Source organism: Onthophagus taurus, chromosome 7 (genome assembly GCF_036711975.1).
Source record: "Onthophagus taurus isolate NC chromosome 7, IU_Otau_3.0, whole genome shotgun sequence".
Lineage (NCBI taxonomy): Eukaryota > Metazoa > Arthropoda > Insecta > Coleoptera > Scarabaeidae > Onthophagus > Onthophagus taurus.
This window is the reverse complement of record NC_091972.1, coordinates 17,061,428-17,083,262: the sequence shown is the minus strand read 5'-3', so window position 1 is coordinate 17,083,262 and position 21,835 is coordinate 17,061,428. Positions and strand designations below refer to the sequence as shown.

The following is a 21,835-nucleotide window of genomic DNA, read 5'->3' as shown; positions in this document are numbered from 1 at the left end:
CCCCGTTCGAATGGGGGGGCCCTAGTACGCCCACCGCGTCGGGGTGCCTCCGACCTGGGTGCGGCCCTGATTCCGAACCGTCGGGTTCCACAGGGACTCTCTTGACAACTGCGTAGGGGCTTCAACGCTAATGGGATGTGGTATGATGATGTGTCGCTCGAACAGCGTTGCCCAACCCATATGAAAGGATAGAATCAGATAGCAGAGGTTCCAAAACTACCAAGAATTTTCATTTTTAAGTGGCGCATACAAACAGAAACAATATTCTGACGTTAAAAGCCTGCTTAAAGTGAAAATTTACATCGTTTTTATGTAAATAAATATGGTAATTTTGAATACAATTACTTCAAACAGTTTCCAGAACATAAGCTCGACAATTAATACATAATAAAAGGACACAATAGAAATAAATAAGAGTGGGGACTAACCCTCCCTCCTGCAACCAAAGATAATTGCGACGATCCCTATCGCGTCACCCCACAAGAATGTCTACGTCTTAATTTTCGATTTTGCTTATGACCGTGGGGGTGACGTACTTGAAGTATTTGGAAGGGGGAGTTTTAACACCTCGTCTTGTGTACGAAGTATTTCAGAATTTATTTTTGAATGTAACATAAATAATAATTATGAATGTAAGTAATTAAAAAAAAATGTATCATGAAGAGGTGTTGTATCCCATAGGGAACTATATTTAACGACTAACTCCACTTACCCTAACTGAAATAAATCTGATGGGACGGCTATTTTAAATCTATCGGGGCGCCCACTAATTGCGAAATCCGGCACTGCCCACGGTACCCCTGGGGCGGACGAACGAGGGTGGTGAAGGGTAGAGAGGGATTGGGACTGAAGCGGACAAGCGAAGGCCGGCGACGGGCTTAACCCCTCGGGGCGCAGACCGGATCGAAGCCGCATTTGTCCTGGAGGGAAGGTTTCCAAACAACCCTTTGTCCTCAAGAAACCCCCTATTTCCTGCGAGGCCTTGCTGGGGGTGGACTGACGCCCTTCAATGGTTCGTAGCGCTGTAGGGGCTGCTCCCGGGGTGCCTTTAGGGCTTCGCGAGACGTCGCCACCCTTACGCCCCCTCACACTCGGCCGGGAAAGTAATTATCTTCGTTTTTCGGTATTAATCATCTTCGGTCGGAGTACATCCTCTATTCATTTTATAGCTCAATGGGTTCGTGTATGAACAGGAGATTATGGAGATGTTATTTTATTATATAGTATTGATTAGAAGTTTCAGAGAATATTAAAAATAAGAATATTAAAAATCTAATGAAAGAGGACTGAATATAAAGAAACTAAAGCAAAATTTTATATAAAATTCAGAAATTATTTGGAATTTAGATGATTTCAACTTAGAGTAGGGCTTAAAACCGAACGTTATCCGTCTCGTGTTTTAGTTGGGGTGCGCATAGCTTAGAAATGGCGTGGGTCTAGCGAGCTGTCATCGTCTGGGGAGGGTAGTAGGTGGAGAAGTTGACTCTCCTGGGGACTCCACCATCTCGTGGAAGGTAACGAGCTCCAAGAGATAACAAGACGAGGGACGGTACGATGCGGTCCCTACGCCTCCTTCTCCTTCGTGAACTATAGACTTTAGCCAAGATCCGTGCATGTGGGCTACTCCACAATGGACATTTATCAACGATAAAATGCACACTGCACGAAACCAACGGCCATATCTTTTCGTATAAAACATTATTAGTCAAGAAAAAAAGGAGTGATAAATAAAAATAAGTTAAAATTAAATTTATTAACAACTAAAAAAATGATCTATTTTTAGAATAACATTTTAAGAGATAACATACAATTCCTGCCGTTTATACGAAAAAAAGGAAAAAAAAAGTAAGGGAAATGGAAGAAGAAAAATCGTAGGTTCCTTTTGACGTAGAACGGTCAGGGAGGAAGCCTTACCCTGGTCTTTTTTCGAGCTTCACTCGGTCTCCGATAAGGGTAACGGGGGATGTAGAGGAGTCGGGGGATGGCAACCTTTCATTGCCCTCGACTGTCTCACATGTCATGTGCTGCTTTGGGGTGCTCTGTTTGCCTCCTATCCCCTAACCCCACCCTCTTACGACCCCTTTCTCGTTCTTGTACACCTACACACACGAACACGGTCATCTCAGTCCATTCTGCATAAACTCAGTGTCCACCTACCACTAATAACCAGCGTGTACGCGGTGGCTGTTTGCCTCATTTTAATAACTAACTACATTCTGAAAGGTCCAATCGCTTCATTACAATGCAGGAACACCGTTTACAACCAGAGGGTTCACGACTCGTACGATTTATGACGACGGACTCGACGATCGATCGGTTCTGCTGGACAAATGAAATAATGCAGCGGCCGAACGCGTTATTTTCTTTTAAGAGGCGATAAATTTATATAAACTACTGGTTAATATGCAAATCGCACATTATAAAAGCGTTTACAAACATATTAAATCCAGCTAACTATTTCCTACCTACTACATGACACTATGAGCTGATTTAACTTACTGATTTCACTTTTCGATATCTGATGAAATGACTTCTTAATACATATTACATTAAATATGAAATCTATTCATACTTTGATTTTAGAGGGAGAAATAAATTATGAAAAAAAATTTTCTACCCAACCCCATACTGTTGGATTGAGAATTATTATGCTATTTCCTGACCTGAAGAGCTTGAAAGACAGAAATGATTTTTTCCTGTAGTGTTAGATAAGCCTGTAAGTAGGCAATCCCTAAATCAATTGAATGCTACAAAGGTAATTTATCTCTAAAGCACACAAACTGCAAAGCTACCAAATCACAATGTAATCTAACTATATAAAAAGTTGATTAGAAATCATTCTAACCCTACCTTAACAATTACAAAGTGATGTAATTGCAAAATATGTCAATTTCAAGATATCCACATCCTAAAGCAACTCAATTATAAAGGCGTAGAAGTAATTCAATTACAAAATAATCCAACCCAATCCTAAACTAAGTTAGCTGCAAAGTAACAAAGCAACCCAATTACAAATTAGTCTAACTTTAAGTTAATTCAATCCTGAAATCTAAACTCATGTATCAAGTGACAAAGCAACCCAATTAGAAAGTGGTCTAGCTGTAGAACAAGTGAACTCCAAATCAAGCCAACCCAACTCAACTATAAAGCATCTAATCGAAAACTAGGCGAACTGAACCTAAAGCGACCTAATTACTAATCAACTCAATCCTAGATTAACTCATATACAAAGTACCAAAGCAACGCAATTACAAACTAGTCTTACTTTAGAACAAGTCAGCTCCAAAGTAAGCCGACTGAACTAACCCTGAAACATCTCAACTAAAAAATAACAAAGCAACCCAATCCTAATAATACTAGGTCAACCTTAAAACAAGTCAATTCCAAAGCAACCCAATCCAAAAACCAATTAAGCAGCAATCACAAACCTAACAAGTTCACTTCTAAGTAATCCAATATACCATTTGTTACAAAGTAACAAAATAACCCAATCACAAAGTGATGCGATTTTAAAACAAATCAAGTCTAAAGCTGGAAAAATAGAGATTTACTAGCCAATATAGCAAATATTGTTGTGAAGCCTATTAACTGTATCTGGATGAGTATAAGAACAGAGAACGGAGTGACACAAAAAGAATACCCATACAAACTGCCATAAGATAGGGAGATAGTCTAAGCTCCGCACTCTTCAATTTGATCATGAACGAAATAACTGACGTAAAAAGAGTTGGAAAATCTGATAATAGTTTGTTATGGGAAGATGATGTCTTGTTGTCGGCGGATGAAGATAACATTTAAAGAATGCTATACCAATTTGAAAAACAGCAACAAAATTCAACTTGTACATCTTGATGTCAAAAACAAAATCTCCAATAATATCAAGGGAGTAAATTGGAGGTATACAACAAGGCTATAGAACCAGCTTTAAATGTCTTGGCGTTAATATTACGAAGAGCAGGAACCTCCAAGAAGAAGTTGTAGTTTAAACAACGAATGGAGTTTTGATTCAGGTTACCTGTGGGACATAATATAGCATAGTGTTGAATCAGAGGGACACGAGATATATATATATAGGACATTGTGACATGGGTCTTCAAAAGAAGACGGAAATGATTAACGTATGGAAGCCTCAAGATTACCAAGATTTGTCGGAGATGTACTCCTATGAGGTTTGAGAGCTAATATCTTAGAATAAGAAGAAGTCCAAAGAAACGCAACTGACTCTAAAGCTACTTTATTACAAATCAATTCAATTTTAACGAATTCATATGCAAAGTGACGAAGTAACTTAATCACAAAGCCTAAACCCTAAAGCTGTACAACCCCAAAATATGTCTGTTGCAAAACATACACGAATTTCTTAACAGAAGGCTCTCAAACTTCATAGGACAGGTTTGAGAGCTAATATCTTAAGATAAGACGAAGTCCAAAGAAAGCCAACTGACTCTAAAGCAGCTCTATTACATATCAATACAACCCTAAACGAAGTCATATACAAAGTGACGTAGTAACTCAATCACAAAGTAACGTTACTTTAAAGCGACCCAATTCCATAGAAATCCAATCCAACTCTAAAGCTATGCAACCCCCAAAACAGGTCTGTTGCAAAATATACACAAATATCAGCAATCGAATCACAAACCTAACTAGTTCACTTCTAATCCAATCCCATAGTAGCAAATTTAAAAGAAGTCAACTTCAAAACAACCCAACCACAAAGTAACAAAATAACCCAATCACAAAGTCCAAAGCTGGAAAAATAGAGATTTACTAGCCAATATAGCAAATATTGTTGTAAAGCTTATTAACAATATCTGGATGAGAATAAGAACAGAGAACGGAGTGACACGCAGAGTACCCATACAAAGAGGCATAAGATAGGGATATAGTCTAAGCTCCGCAATCTTAAATTTGAATATGAACGAAACAACTGACGTGAAAAAAAAATTTAACAAAATTCAACTTGAACATCTTGGTGTCAAAAACAAAATCTCCAATAATATCAAGGGAGTAAATTGGAGGTATATTAATTAATATTACGAAGAGCAGGAACCTTCAAGAAGAAGTTGTAGCTCAAACAACGAATGGAGTTTTGATTCAGGTTACCTGAGGGACATAATATAGCAAGACAAGTATGTGTTTCTAGAGGTTAGAAATGAAGACGCCAAGGTCATTAACAGGATATACATGGCAGGAAAGAAGTGAAGTATCAGAGAGATATGGAATGTATGTACAGAACTTTGTGACATGGGTTCGCAAGAGGAAACGTAAAAGGAGAGACGTTGATAAACGTATGGAAGCTTCAAACAAAACTACTAAGGATTGTCAAAACTGGACTCATATGAGGTTTGAGAGCTAATATCTTAAAATAAGAAGAAGTCAAAAGAAAGAATACTGACTCTAAAGTAGCTCTGCTACAAATTTACAAATCAATTCAATCGTAAACGAACTTATATACAAAGTGACGAAGTAACGCAATCACAAAGTAACGTATTTTTAAACCAACCCTATTCCACAGAAATCCAATTCAACTTTAAATCTGTGTTAAACCAACCCCAAAATAAGTCTGTTACAAAACATACACGAATTTCTTAATAGAACGCACTCAAACCTCTTTGGAGAGGTTTGAGAGCTAATATCTTAAAATAAGAAGAAGGCAAAAAAAGTCTACTGACTCTAAAGCAGCTCTACTACATATCAATTCAACCCTAAACGAACTCATATACAAAGTGAGGAAGTAACTCAATCACAAAGTAACGTAACATTAAAGCAACCCAATTCCACAAAAACCCAACCTAACCCTAAAGCTGTGCAACCCCAAAGTAGGTCTGTTGCAAAACATATACGAATTTCTTAATGGAAGGCACTCAAACCTAATAGGAGAGGATTGAGAGATAATATCTTAAAAAAAGACGACGTCTAAAGAAAGCCCACTGACTCTAAAGCAGTTCTACTACAAATCAATTCAACCCTAAACGAACTCATATACAAAGTGACGAAGTACCGCAAGATGGGGCTACTTGGCCACCCCGGGGCTATATGGACACAACGCATCCGTGTTCAGTCCTGTGTCATGAAAGCGAGGTTAGATTATGTTTTTGTTTCTGGTATTTTTTTTTCTTGTTATTAAAGGAAGTCACTCTCAAAAAACTTCAGGGTCAAAATCCTACATGAATTACAAAGTGAAAGACTTGGAAAAGGCTATGGATGCAGTTCGGAAGGGGATAAAGAAAGCCAACTCTAAAGCAACTCTACTACAAATCAATTGAACCCTAAACGAACTCATATACAAAGTGACAAAGTAATTCAGAAAGCAAAGTAACGTTACTTTAAAGCAACCCAATTCTACAAAAATCTAATCCAACCCTAAACCTGTGCCAACCCAAAATAGGTCTGTTGCAAATCATACACGAATCTCTTAATAGTAGGCTCTCAAACCTCATAGGAACGGTTTGAGAACTCATATCTTAAAATAAGAAGAAGTCCAAAGAAAGCCAACTAAAGAAGCTCTAAGAGTCTAAAGCAACTCTAAATTCAACCCTAAAGCTGTCCAACCCAAAAGTAGGTCTGTTGCAAATTTGTATTTACTTTCTAGCACTGATTTTCCAATCTCTGGTGGTTCAATATCATTTGATATTTTTCTATCGTTTGCTTCTCTTTTACCGTTCTTTTTTATTTCCTTTCCCTTGGAACCAATTTCAATTTTTAAGTCACTTTTGGCCATTAGAAGTCGTAATACATTTTGTAGCACCTTCCAACTATCATGACAAGGATCTCCGACCCATCAATTGAAAGATTACACCTGAGCCAGAAGACTTTTTTGTAAGAGCGGTGATTAGAACGGCATATCATGTTTAGAATACTGCGACGATTTAGTATTAATCTCCAAAAGTAGAAAAATCAGCTAACCCAATTTTGCAAATTATGGACGTGGAGAGGCTCACCTCTATTTCGAAACCAAGGTCTTAATACATCATGTATAAAGTGGTCTAACGTATTAGCCACATACATATAATTATACTCATAATTAATGAATCCACTCAGTTTATACCATTATAAATACTCAATTCAAAATGAAATATTAAAATAAATTCGCGTAATTTTATTAAGATAATCAATGTATCATACATAGCATACTAGCAGCAATCTTTACCACTAGTTGTACACGTGCTATGCGTCCTCATATATAATGCCGGAGTCCAATTTCGTGTGACCGGAAACGAGGCTAATGTATCCCCACGAGGGACGTGCCCGTAGGAAGGGCAAAATGTCGGCGCCGCACCCACGACGACGACAGCGGTGGCGGTGGCAGAGGGTATCTAACAGCCCCCTAAACCCCGCCGCTGTTTTTCCCCCTTTTCCTGACGAACATGGAAAAAAGGTTCTCGACGCGACGGACGTCCGAGCGCGCACATTTAAATAACGGGTCCCGGTAATCTGGTTACGTCATCGAGGGAAATGTGGAATAGAGGACCAAACGGGCGGAAGGAGGTTTTCGAGCCGGACGAGTACGGAATCGCCAGGCCCCCAATGCTGCCGTCGATCGGGGGCGGTCTTAATGCGCTTTTTGTGTTGGTTGTATGTGTGTGTATATCTATCTTTACGTTCGGCCACCGCGAATATCGACGTAATAATTAGAACTGCGGTTCGTCCCTCCGACTCTCCCGCACATATGTAAAGAATAAAAACTACAAATGAATTCAACCAAAAATAAAACACAAACACTTTATGTGTTTATTTTATTATAATTATGAATTGAAAATTAACTCTGTCAGATGCAATAACAGTTAACACGATAATTGATATAGTTAAAGTTTCATGGTAGTAATGCGTGTAATTAATTTCAGCACCTAAGAAGAAAAACAGAGCTTCTTTTCCTTATTTAACGTGTTCATTGCCTTCTCGGCTAATGATTGATGACACCGTCTTCCTTACTCACTTCGGCATCAATAACAGCATGGTTATTAACTTTTAAACGTATTTATGAAATGAGTATTATACATAATTTAATCCCACCATAATTTTTAAACGATTTTAATTTTTATTAGCTTACTTAAAGCTTTTAAACCAGTCGATAATTTTTTCGCATTACTATGGAGACGAATATTATGAATATTATTAGCTATTTAATAGTGTCAAAAAATTGCAAAAATGATTATCGGAAAAAACATCGTGATCATAAATCGACTTTTATGTAAGAAATTAATCTCCAAATCGTGCTCACCAATGCTGGTTAGTGTTAAAAGAAATTTTTGTATGGAGAAATGTTATGAGGAGAAACCTTACGATGAACATATCACTGAATTAATTGGGAATCGAGAAATGGTTGGTTATGGCTGGAATGGTACTCCGTGTTATGCTGATTTACCATCTTTTCCTTTTCCATCCATTCGATACAAAGAAGAAACTGCAGATATTATGGTAAAACTAAAAAATATCGTTTTCTATTATTGAAAAAATTATAACTATATCTTTAGACATGAAATTGAAGCGAATTTTGTATGTTGACAAACCAGATAATATCGCTTTATTTAAATAATCATAACTCATAAACTGATGCGATTTTTGAAAAAAAAACGGGTTTTGTCATTAAAGAGGTGACTCTGCACTTTATAAATCATCTTATATTCAAATCGATTGCCTCACAAATAGATTTTTAATGATTTTTTTTAAATGTTCTAAAATTGGCACTCTAAATGTACGATTGTGATTAAAAGTGATTATCTTCGAAATTAAATGGGATTTTCAAAATTGGATTTTACCATGATAAAATACATAATTAACTTAATGTTTTACCAAAAAATCGTATAATAGAAATGGACTTTTTGCGAATTTTTAGATTTAACGGTAACAAATTGTTAAACTTGGCAAACGAAAAAATTTCAAAAAAGCATAACTCATAAACCAAATGTGATTTTAAAAAACGGATTTCACCATTAAAAAGGTGACTCTGTACTTTATAAATCATCTTATATTCAAATCGATTGCCTCACAAATAGATTTTTAATGATTTTTTTTAAATGTTCTAAAATTGGCACTCTCTAAATGTACGATTGTGATTAAAAGTGATTATCTTCGAAACTAAATGGGATTTTCAAAATCAGATTTTACCATGATAAAATACATAATTAACTTTATGTTTTAACAAAAAATCATAACTACATTTTTAGAAATGGATTTCTCGCGAGTTTTTAGATTTAATAGAAAAAATGTTAATCTTGAGAAATCAAAAAATATCCCTTCATTTCAAAAAATCATTACTTATAAACTAAATGTGATTTTTAAAAACGGATTTTACCATTAAAAAGGTGACCCTGTACTTTATAAATCGTCTTATATTCAAGCCGATTGCCTCACAAATAGATTTTAATGCAAATAATTTTTTAATCTTGACAAACCAAAAAATATTGCTTCATTTCGAAAAATCATAACACATAAAATAAATGTGAATTTAAAAAACGGGTTTCACTATTAAAAAGGTGACTCTGTATTTTATAAATCATCTTACATTCAAACCGATTGCTTTACAAATAGATTTTTAATGATTTTTTTTAAATGTTCAAAAATTGTTACCTTCTAAATCTACGATTGTGATTAAAATTTATTATCTCTGAAACTAAATGGGATTTTCAAAATCGGATATTACCATGATAAAATATATAACTAACTATAGGTTTTATCAAAAGATTATAATTATATCTTTAGAAATGGATTTCTCGCGAATTTTTAGATTTAATGGAAAAAAGTTATTAATCTTGACAAAACAAAAATATCGCTTCATTTCAAAAAATCATAACTCATAAACTAAAAGTGATTTTAAAAAACGGATTTCGCCATTAAAAAGGTGACTCTATACTATATAATCATCTTATATTCAAACCGATTGCTTTACAAATAGATTTTTAATGATTTTTTCAAAAATGTTCTAAAATTGTTACTCTCTCAATGTACGATTGTGATTAAAACTTATTATCTCCGAAACTAAATGGAATTTTCAAAATCGGATTTTACCATGATAAAATACATAATTAACTTTATGTTTTCTCAAAAAATCATAATTACATTGTTAGAAATGGATTTTTCGCGAATTTTTAGATTTAATAGAAAAAAATTGTTAATCGTGAGAAATCAAAAAATATCGCTTCATTTCAAAAAATCGTAACTCATAAACTAAAAGTGATTTTTAAAAACGGATTTCACCATTCAAAAGGTGACTCTGTACTTAATAAATCATATCATATTCAAACTGATTGCTTCACAAACAGATTTTTAATGAATCTTTTAAAATGTTCTTAAATTGTTACTCTCTAAACGTACGATTGTGATTAAAACTTAATATCTCCGAAATTAAAGGAGATTTTCAAAATCGGATTTTACCTTGATAAAATACATAATTAATTTTATGTTTTATCAAAAAATTACAATTACATTTTTAGAAATGGTTTTCTCGCGAATTTTTATATTTAATAGAAAAAAATTGTTAATCTTGACAAACCAAAAAATATCGCTTCATTTCAAAAAATCATAACTCATAAACTAAAACTGATTTTAAAAAACGGGCTTCACCATTAAAAAGGTGACTCTGTACTTTATAAATCATCTTATATTCAAGCCGATTGCCTCACAAATAAATTTTTTAATGTACTAAAATTGTTACCCTCTAAATGTAGGATTGTGATTAAAATTTATTATCTCTGAAACTAAATGGGATTTTCAAAATCGGATTTCACCATGATAAAATACATAATTAGCTTTATATACTAACCAATCACTATCACTATATCACTAATAGTTCCGTATATAGAATTATTAGAAATGGATAGTTTAGAATTTAATTTTTACATCAAACGTTGTATCAAACCAATTAATGTACTTATTTAGGCATTAAAAGAAAAAGAACGAGGAGATTGGAGATTGTTATCAATCGATGAGAAAAAAGAGTTATATCGAGCATCCTTTTGTCAAACATTTTCCGAATTCATGTACTCATATAGTGGATGGATGGCCATAGTGGGTTATGCCTTAATTTATACCTCCTTAGCATGTTGGGGATACATTTTTATAAACTACTTTAGTGAGTATTTTACTTTATCGTAACTTCCACTTTTTAACTTTTTTCTTAGTACATAATCCAAAACCAAAATCATTCAGATGGCAATACAAGCATGCATATACGAAGAGAATTTTGGATTTACACGTTAATCCTTTCACTGGAACTGCTTCTCAGTACGATTATGAAAAGAAAGAATGGAAGAAAGGTTTATTCTCGTGGTTATTTGAAGAACCTTATAATCCATACGGTCCTAAAGAAAAAATTGGGGAGGAATGCCCGTAATTGTTGTGTTATATTATGTGTTACATTTGTTATAAATAAAATAAATGCTGAAAATTAATTCAATGTTGTAAGTAGTTATAACCTTAATGTTTACATAAATCAATACGTAAAGTTTAATTTTGCAATCTTATCTTAATTGAAAATCTCTTATGGGAGTTCTTTTATAAACGTTGAGTACATGGTAATCATCGTAAATATGCTAAGACTTGAGATCTGGGTATCGAGTTATGTTTCAATTTAAATACACAAATAATCAATTAAAAAATTTATTATAATTTTTTAAGTTCAATTTCTTTGTAGCATTTTTCTTTTTCCACTTAAAAAGACTCGCTCGAAGTCAAAAAGGAAAATTAGCATAATTCACCCTTCTACATCGCGCCGTTCGTCGGGGGTTTTAGAAACAGTGCCAACTGCGCTCCTTAAAAGTTCCTAAAATCTGCCTAACGGCGTTAATGCCGCCCCCGAAATAAAATTAGATCGGGGACTTCGACCCTCTTTCGCCTCCGTCTCCGAATATATGCATGAGAGGAGCATAAAACGGCGGACTCGGCACACATACAACCCCGTCCGTTGGTCGAACTAAAAACGGTACCCCCGGCTCAAGGTCCGAATGTAGGAGAGAACGGGCGACCGCAATAAGGGTCGGAAACGAACCCCAAAGGCTCATGTTGAACCCTTATCTTGGACGTCCGCCCACGCAGCGCCACCCGGCAACCTCGTTGGGGTGGGTAGATGACCGTTTCCTATCCTTGAGGGTCGAAAGGGGGTACAAAAGCACCCGGTTGGGTTGCGTGGTGGTGTGAGGAAGCTTCCAGAACCGTCCTAAGGGATGTTTGCAAAGGAGGAAACAAAAAATCTTCTTAGAGTTTGCTTAACTTACAAAAGAATAATCATCATTTTTGTTAAAAAACATTTTTATACAATTCATAATAGGATAAAGAGGTTTAAAGGGAAAACTAGATCGTGTATTCAAAAAGAAGCGTGAAAACGAAGGGTCGGTGACATTAAAAGTTAAAAACGAAGCGGATGAAAAGAGTGGCGCTTACGTAACGACCCTTTTAATTTTAACAGCACTGAACATTTTCTCTACTCAGTCTCCAGGTTTATGTTTGCAAATCGCACGTTGGAATCGTTTATTACCTCGCTAACGATTTCACCCCTAAATGTTATATCAGGACTTCACTGAAACTCGCCATATCGCCCCCGAAACGAAAAAAAAGCTAAAATTTCGTTTTTATGCCGAATAAAAATTGGATTATCACAAAATATCTAGTTATCGTTATCTAAGTATCATCACTAGAGTCGAATTTAATACATCTCGTACGTTTTTAAAATAAAAATAAAACAACTTATGGATATCTTATGAAACGTTTTTCGCTATACTTATTTCCATCTTATGCGGAGTTCTCCGGCTCGTAACTTGGCTGACGTAAAATTTTATTACGGTCAGTTTTCACTTTATAGAAGAGGGTCGGTGGCCCTTCTGTCCCCTTTCGAGGTCCCGGTTTAAGGCCGACACGTTGCGTTTGAGGGTTCTGAACTAGCAAACAACTGGAAAAACGTCGCAAAGGATTCTCTTCTCTTCTCTGTTTGTGACGAAGGGCGAGATCGTAGGTAACGTTCTCTGTTTGTAATACTCTCGGCTCTAGAAAACCTTATATTACCGAATAACCAACCCAGCCAGGGTGCACAAACAAGTCAGGTTTTACAGGACCGGAATTACTACAAAAATATTCAATTTCGTCTTAAAATATTCTCTATTTTTAGAAAGGGTAAAGTGAAATGGATTGAAATCTTTTTAAAATCATCTAAATTGATTTTAAGTTCATACATAAAGAAATAATTATATATTAGTAAACATCTTTTCATTGGCGAATTTCATGGATATATCATTGTGTTCATTGTGATCCTTGTAACGATGTTAAAGCTACAGGTGGTTCTTTAAAAGTCGGCGTATCTTGCTTTTAAATCTGGACCCTTGAATGTCGTTTTAGTTTGAAGCTTCACTTCCTCTTTTACTTTTAACCGACCTTTCAAAAAAAATCGCGTTAAGGGGACGTCCCCGTTTCCGATTGTCTCGTAACAACAGGAAATGACGTAATTATTTAAAAATTTTGAGTTGAAGGCAAACTTTCTTTATACTTATAGGGTGTTTGTAAAATATAGGGATTTATTTAGTATTTATTGCGATAATGACATCTATAGAGATAATAAGAAATAATGATTAAAAAATTAAGAAAACAAAAAAATGTATTACGTTTTTTAGAATGAAAAAGTTTTTCAAATAAAATTTGTTTAGAATTAAATCAGCAACAATTTTTTCGAAATTTCTATGCGAAAAGCTGTATACTAATACATCGATTTATTTACTCTGTGATTAGTACAATATAAATTAATGCTTTTATCGAAAATTGTTTCGTATAATATTTATTTAAAATATTAATTAAAATCAATGTTATAAGAAAAAATTTCGATATCTTCACCAGATGGCGCTTTACACTGATTTAAAAAATAATCTTTTTGAGGTTATCTTCATAATTATTATTTGTATCAAAAAGTGTTTCAAATAAAATTTGTTTAGAATTAAATCAGCAACAATTTTTCTTAATACAATTTTTTCGAAATTTCTATGCGAAAAGCTGTATACTAATACATCGATTTATTTTCCCTGTGAATAGTACAATATAAATTAATGCTTTTATCGAAAATTGTTTCGTATAATATTTATTTAAAATATTAATTGAAATCAATGTTATAAGAAAAAATTTCGATATCTTCACCAGGTGGCGCTTTACACTGATTTAAAAAATAATCTTTTTGAGGTTATCTTCATAATTATTGTTTGTAGCAAAAAGTTTTTCAAATAAAATTTGTTTAGAATTAAATCAGCAACAATTTTTCTTAATAAAATTTTTTCGAAATTTCTATGTGAAAGGCTGTATACTAGTATAAATACATCGATTTATTTTCCCTGTGAATAGTACAATATAAATTAATGCTTTTATCGAAAATTGTTTCGTATAATATTTATTTAAAATATTAATTGAAATCAATGTTATAAGAAAAAATTTCGATATCTTCACCAGATGGCGCTTTACACTGATTTAAAAAATAATCTTTTTGAGATTATCTTCATAATTATTATTTGTATCAAAAAGTGTTTCAAATAAAATTTGTTTAGAATTAAATCAGCAACAATTTTTCTTAATACAATTTTTTCGAAATTTCTATGCGAAAAGCTGTATACTAATACATCGATTTATTTTCCCTGTGAATAGTACAATATAAATTAATGCTTTTATCGAAAATTGTTTCGTATAATATTTATTTAAAATATTAATTGAAATCAATGTTATAAGAAAAAATTTCGATATCTTCACCAGGTGGCGCTTTACACTGATTTAAAAAATAATCTTTTTGAGGTTATCTTCATAATTATTGTTTGTAGCAAAAAGTTTTTCAAATAAAATTTGTTTAGAATTAAATCAGCAACAATTTTTCTTAATACAATTTTTTCGAAATTTCTATGCGAAAAGCTGTATACTAATACATCGATTTATTTTCCCTGTGAATAGTACAATATAAATTAATGCTTTCATCGAAAATTGTTTTGTATAATATTTATTTAAAATATTAATTGAAATCAATGTTATAAGAAAAAATTTCGATATCTTCACCAGATGGCGCTTTACACTGATTTAAAAAATAATCTTTTTGAGGTTATCTTCATAATTATTGTTTGTATCAAAAAGTTTTTCAAATAAAATTTGTTTAGAATTAAATCAGCAACAATTTTTCTTAATACAATTTTTTCGAAATTTCTATGCGAAAAGCTGTATACTAGTAGAAATACATCGATTTATTTTCCCTGTGAATAGTACACTATAAATTAATGCTTTTATCGAAAATTGTTTCGTATAATATTTATTTAAAATAATAATTAAAACCAATGTTATAAGAAAAAATTTCGATATCTTCACCAGGGGGCGCTTTACACTGATTTAAAAAATAATCTTTTTGAGGTTATCTTCATAATTATTGTTTGTAGCAAAAAGTTATTCAAATAATATTTGTTTAGAATTAAATCAGCAACAATTTTTCTTAATACAATTTTTTCGAAATTTCTATGCGAAAAGCTGTATACTAGTATAAAACATCGATTTATTTTCCCTGTGAATAGTACAATATAAATTAATGCTTTTATCAAAAATTGTTTCGTATAATATTTATTTAAAATATTAATTAAAATCAACGTTATAAGAAAAAATTTCGATATCTTCACCAGATGGCGCTTTACACTGATTTAAAAAATAATCTTTTTGAGGTTATCTTCATAATTATTGTTTGTAGAAAAAAGTTTTTCAAATAAAATTTGTTTAGAATTAAATCAGCAACAATTTTTTCGAAATTTCTATGCGAAAAGCTGTATACTAATACATCGATTTATTTACTCTGTGATTAGTACAATATAAATTAATGCTTTTATCGAAAATTGTTTCGTATAATATTTATTTAAAATATTAATTAAAATCAATGTTATAAGAAAAAATTTCGATATCTTCACCAGATGGCGCTTTACACTGATTTAAAAAATAATCTTTTTGAGGTTATCTTCATAATTATTATTTGTATCAAAAAGTGTTTCAAATAAAATTTGTTTAGAATTAAATCAGCAACAATTTTTCTTAATACAATTTTTTCGAAATTTCTATGCGAAAAGCTGTATACTAATACATCGATTTATTTTCCCTGTGAATAGTACAATATAAATTAATGCTTTTATCGAAAATTGTTTCGTATAATATTTATTTAAAATATTAATTGAAATCAATGTTATAAGAAAAAATTTCGATATCTTCACCAGGTGGCGCTTTACACTGATTTAAAAAATAATCTTTTTGAGGTTATCTTCATAATTATTGTTTGTAGCAAAAAGTTTTTCAAATAAAATTTGTTTAGAATTAAATCAGCAACAATTTTTCTTAATAAAATTTTTTCGAAATTTCTATGTGAAAGGCTGTATACTAGTATAAATACATCGATTTATTTTCCCTGTGAATAGTACAATATAAATTAATGCTTTTATCGAAAATTGTTTCGTATAATATTTATTTAAAATATTAATTGAAATCAATGTTATAAGAAAAAATTTCGATATCTTCACCAGATGGCGCTTTACACTGATTTAAAAAATAATCTTTTTGAGATTATCTTCATAATTATTATTTGTATCAAAAAGTGTTTCAAATAAAATTTGTTTAGAATTAAATCAGCAACAATTTTTCTTAATACAATTTTTTCGAAATTTCTATGCGAAAAGCTGTATACTAATACATCGATTTATTTTCCCTGTGAATAGTACAATATAAATTAATGCTTTTATCGAAAATTGTTTCGTATAATATTTATTTAAAATATTAATTGAAATCAATGTTATAAGAAAAAATTTCGATATCTTCACCAGGTGGCGCTTTACACTGATTTAAAAAATAATCTTTTTGAGGTTATCTTCATAATTATTGTTTGTAGCAAAAAGTTTTTCAAATAAAATTTGTTTAGAATTAAATCAGCAACAATTTTTCTTAATACAATTTTTTCGAAATTTCTATGCGAAAAGCTGTATACTAATACATCGATTTATTTTCCCTGTGAATAGTACAATATAAATTAATGCTTTCATCGAAAATTGTTTTGTATAATATTTATTTAAAATATTAATTGAAATCAATGTTATAAGAAAAAATTTCGATATCTTCACCAGATGGCGCTTTACACTGATTTAAAAAATAATCTTTTTGAGGTTATCTTCATAATTATTGTTTGTATCAAAAAGTTTTTCAAATAAAATTTGTTTAGAATTAAATCAGCAACAATTTTTCTTAATACAATTTTTTCGAAATTTCTATGCGAAAAGCTGTATACTAGTAGAAATACATCGATTTATTTTCCCTGTGAATAGTACACTATAAATTAATGCTTTTATCGAAAATTGTTTCGTATAATATTTATTTAAAATAATAATTAAAACCAATGTTATAAGAAAAAATTTCGATATCTTCACCAGGGGGCGCTTTACACTGATTTAAAAAATAATCTTTTTGAGGTTATCTTCATAATTATTGTTTGTAGCAAAAAGTTATTCAAATAATATTTGTTTAGAATTAAATCAGCAACAATTTTTCTTAATACAATTTTTTCGAAATTTCTATGCGAAAAGCTGTATACTAGTATAAAACATCGATTTATTTTCCCTGTGAATAGTACAATATAAATTAATGCTTTTATCAAAAATTGTTTCGTATAATATTTATTTAAAATATTAATTAAAATCAACGTTATAAGAAAAAATTTCGATATCTTCACCAGATGGCGCTTTACACTGATTTAAAAAATAATCTTTTTGAGGTTATCTTCATAATTATTGTTTGTAGAAAAAAGTTTTTCAAATAAAATTTGTTTAGAATTAAATCAGCAACAATTTTTCTTAATACAATTTTTTCGAAATTTCTATGCGAAAAGCTGTATACTAATACATCGATTTATTTTCCCTGTGAATAGTACAATATAAATTAATGCTTTCATCGAAAATTGTTTTGTATAATATTTATTTAAAATATTAATTGAAATCAATGTTATAAGAAAAAATTTCGATATCTTCACCAGATGGCGCTTTACACTGATTTAAAAAATAATCTTTTTGAGGTTATCTTCATAATTATTGTTTGTATCAAAAAGTTTTTCAAATAAAATTTGTTTAGAATTAAATCAGCAATAATTTTTCTTAATACAATTTTTTCGAAATTTCTATGCGAAAAGCTGTATACTAGTAGAAATACATCGATTTATTTTCCCTGTGAATAGTACAATATAAATTAATGCTTTTATCGAAAATTGTTTCGTATAATATTTATTTAAAATATTAATTGAAATCAATGTTATAAGAAAAAATTTCGATATCTTCACCAGATGGCGCTTTACACTGATTTAAAAAATAATCTTTTTGAGATTATCTTCATAATTATTATTTGTATCAAAAAGTGTTTCAAATAAAATTTGTTTAGAATTAAATCAGCAACAATTTTTCTTAATACAATTTTTTCGAAATTTCTATGCGAAAAGCTGTATACTAATACATCGATTTATTTTCCCTGTGAATAGTACAATATAAATTAATGCTTTTATCGAAAATTGTTTCGTATAATATTTATTTAAAATATTAATTGAAATCAATGTTATAAGAAAAAATTTCGATATCTTCACCAGGTGGCGCTTTACACTGATTTAAAAAATAATCTTTTTGAGGTTATCTTCATAATTATTGTTTGTAGCAAAAAGTTTTTCAAATAAAATTTGTTTAGAATTAAATCAGCAACAATTTTTCTTAATACAATTTTTTCGAAATTTCTATGCGAAAAGCTGTATACTAATACATCGATTTATTTTCCCTGTGAATAGTACAATATAAATTAATGCTTTCATCGAAAATTGTTTTGTATAATATTTATTTAAAATATTAATTGAAATCAATGTTATAAGAAAAAATTTCGATATCTTCACCAGATGGCGCTTTACACTGATTTAAAAAATAATCTTTTTGAGGTTATCTTCATAATTATTGTTTGTATCAAAAAGTTTTTCAAATAAAATTTGTTTAGAATTAAATCAGCAACAATTTTTCTTAATACAATTTTTTCGAAATTTCTATGCGAAAAGCTGTATACTAGTAGAAATACATCGATTTATTTTCCCTGTGAATAGTACACTATAAATTAATGCTTTTATCGAAAATTGTTTCGTATAATATTTATTTAAAATAATAATTAAAACCAATGTTATAAGAAAAAATTTCGATATCTTCACCAGGGGGCGCTTTACACTGATTTAAAAAATAATCTTTTTGAGGTTATCTTCATAATTATTGTTTGTAGAAAAAAGTTTTTCAAATAAAATTTGTTTAGAATTAAATCAGCAACAATTTTTCTTAATACAATTTTTTCGAAATTTCTATGCGAAAAGCTGTATACTAATACATCGATTTATTTTCCCTGTGAATAGTACAATATAAATTAATGCTTTCATCGAAAATTGTTTTGTATAATATTTATTTAAAATATTAATTGAAATCAATGTTATAAGAAAAAATTTCGATATCTTCACCAGATGGCGCTTTACACTGATTTAAAAAATAATCTTTTTGAGGTTATCTTCATAATTATTGTTTGTATCAAAAAGTTTTTCAAATAAAATTTGTTTAGAATTAAATCAGCAACAATTTTTCTTAATACAATTTTTTCGAAATTTCTATGCGAAAAGCTGTATACTAGTAGAAATACATCGATTTATTTTCCCTGTGAATAGTACAATATAAATTAATGCTTTTATCGAAAATTGTTTCGTATAATATTTATTTAAAATATTAATTGAAATCAATGTTATAAGAAAAAATTTCGATATCTTCACCAGATGGCGCTTTACACTGATTTAAAAAATAATCTTTTTGAGATTATCTTCATAATTATTATTTGTATCAAAAAGTGTTTCAAATAAAATTTGTTTAGAATTAAATCAGCAACAATTTTTCTTAATACAATTTTTTCGAAATTTCTATGCGAAAAGCTGTATACTAATACATCGATTTATTTTCCCTGTGAATAGTACAATATAAATTAATGCTTTTATCGAAAATTGTTTCGTATAATATTTATTTAAAATATTAATTGAAATCAATGTTATAAGAAAAAATTTCGATATCTTCACCAGGTGGCGCTTTACACTGATTTAAAAAATAATCTTTTTGAGGTTATCTTCATAATTATTGTTTGTAGCAAAAAGTTTTTCAAATAAAATTTGTTTAGAATTAAATCAGCAACAATTTTTCTTAATACAATTTTTTCGAAATTTCTATGCGAAAAGCTGTATACTAATACATCGATTTATTTTCCCTGTGAATAGTACACTATAAATTAATGCTTTTATCGAAAATAGTTTCGTATAATATTTATTTAAAATATTAATTAAAATCAGTGTTATAAGAACAAAATTCGATATCTTCACCAGGTGGCGCTTTACACTGATTTAAAAAATAATTTTTTTGAGGTTATCTTCATAATTATTGTTTGTATCAAAAAGTTTTTCAAATAAAATTTGTTTAGAATTAAATCAGCAACAATTTTTCTTAATACAATTTTTTCGAAATTTCTATGCTAAAAGCTGTATACTAGTATAAATATATTGATGTATTTTCCCTGTGAACAGTTCAATATACATAGGTCTTGGGGTAAAACTGACCCCAGTATGCATAATATGTATTAAAAACAACAATTAGTGCCATCTTCCCTTCGTTCACAAAACTAAAAATTACTCTGTAGTTGCAGTTTCGTGTACTGGAGAAATTTATTAGTTGGGGAATCACCGAATTACGATTTCTGTTGTAAACAAACGAGTTTTTCACATATTTCAAAGATAAATGTTAGTGAAGTAGTGTAGTTCCGTAACATATTACTGACTTTTACAATAAAAAAAATATTTTGCGTTTTAGAATTACTGGAGGTAAGTTGTACTTTTTTCTTTGGATAGTTAGTAAAATGTATGTCATTTTTAGTGCCAGTAAAATATAACGAGAAAATGTCTAAATAATTTTTCCGAAGAACCTACAGATATTTTATCGAGCGATGATGAATTTGAGCCAGAAGTGATCGAGGCACAAAGTAATGGTAGTGAAGAATTGGAAATTGAAGTGAGTAACGGTGAAGACAATACAGAAAGTAGTAATGCGACAGAAAGTGATGAGAGTGATAGTTATTTGTTAAAAAAAGATAACGTAACCAAGTGGTATAAGAAGATTCCAGCAATCGCATGTACGCAAGTTCGTGCCAAAAACTTGGTGACTAATTTACCGGGTGCAAAACAAGCTGGAAAACAGGTAAAAACTCCCATTGACGCACTGAGATGTTTTATCAGTGATCTCATAGTAATCTTTACCAACCTGAAAATACAGAGCAAAACTGCAAATAACAAAAAATTGCAAACTTATGAAAAACAATCAAATAAAGAAGAAATCTTAGCAATAATTGGTCTTCTTTATCTATGTGATGCGCTCAGTTCCGCTCATTTATCACTTGATGACTTATGGAGTACTAAATATGGACTTCCTATGTTTCATGCAACGCTGTCGAAAAGACGTTTCGTATACCTTTTGACCAATTTAAGATATGACAATAAAATTGAAAGGAATTTCACCAATAAATTAGCAGCGATTTCAAATTTTTGGACTCCTTTCGTCGAAAATTGTAAGAAATACTACACGAAGTGAGTAAGCAACTTTAGATGAAATGTTGATAACATTTAGACGAAGGTGTAATTTTATACAATACCTCCCAAAGAAACTAGCAAAATACGGTATAAAAGTTTTCAGTATCTGTTGTGCTCGTATATGCCGGTAAAGAAGGCAATAGAGTTGCAAATGATCTGGTCCACAAATATGTTATGGAAATCACGCAA

General features: G+C 30.9%; 2 protein-coding genes across 5 annotated transcripts in view; one reads left to right on the top strand and one right to left on the bottom strand.

Annotated features, from left to right (window-relative positions):
* LOC111413795 (nucleolar protein 4) overlaps positions 1–21,835 on the bottom strand; it is a 266,342-nt gene that overhangs the window by 89,438 nt on the left and 155,069 nt on the right. The window lies entirely within an intron of this gene.
* On the top strand, positions 8,145–11,398 carry LOC139430680 (cytochrome c oxidase subunit 4 isoform 1, mitochondrial-like). Its single transcript, XM_071197900.1, has 3 exons — positions 8,145–8,421; positions 10,882–11,074; positions 11,124–11,398. The coding sequence occupies exons 1-3, from the start codon at positions 8,152–8,154 to the stop codon at positions 11,333–11,335; spliced, it is 675 nt and encodes a 224-aa protein (XP_071054001.1). The 5' UTR covers positions 8,145–8,151; the 3' UTR covers positions 11,336–11,398.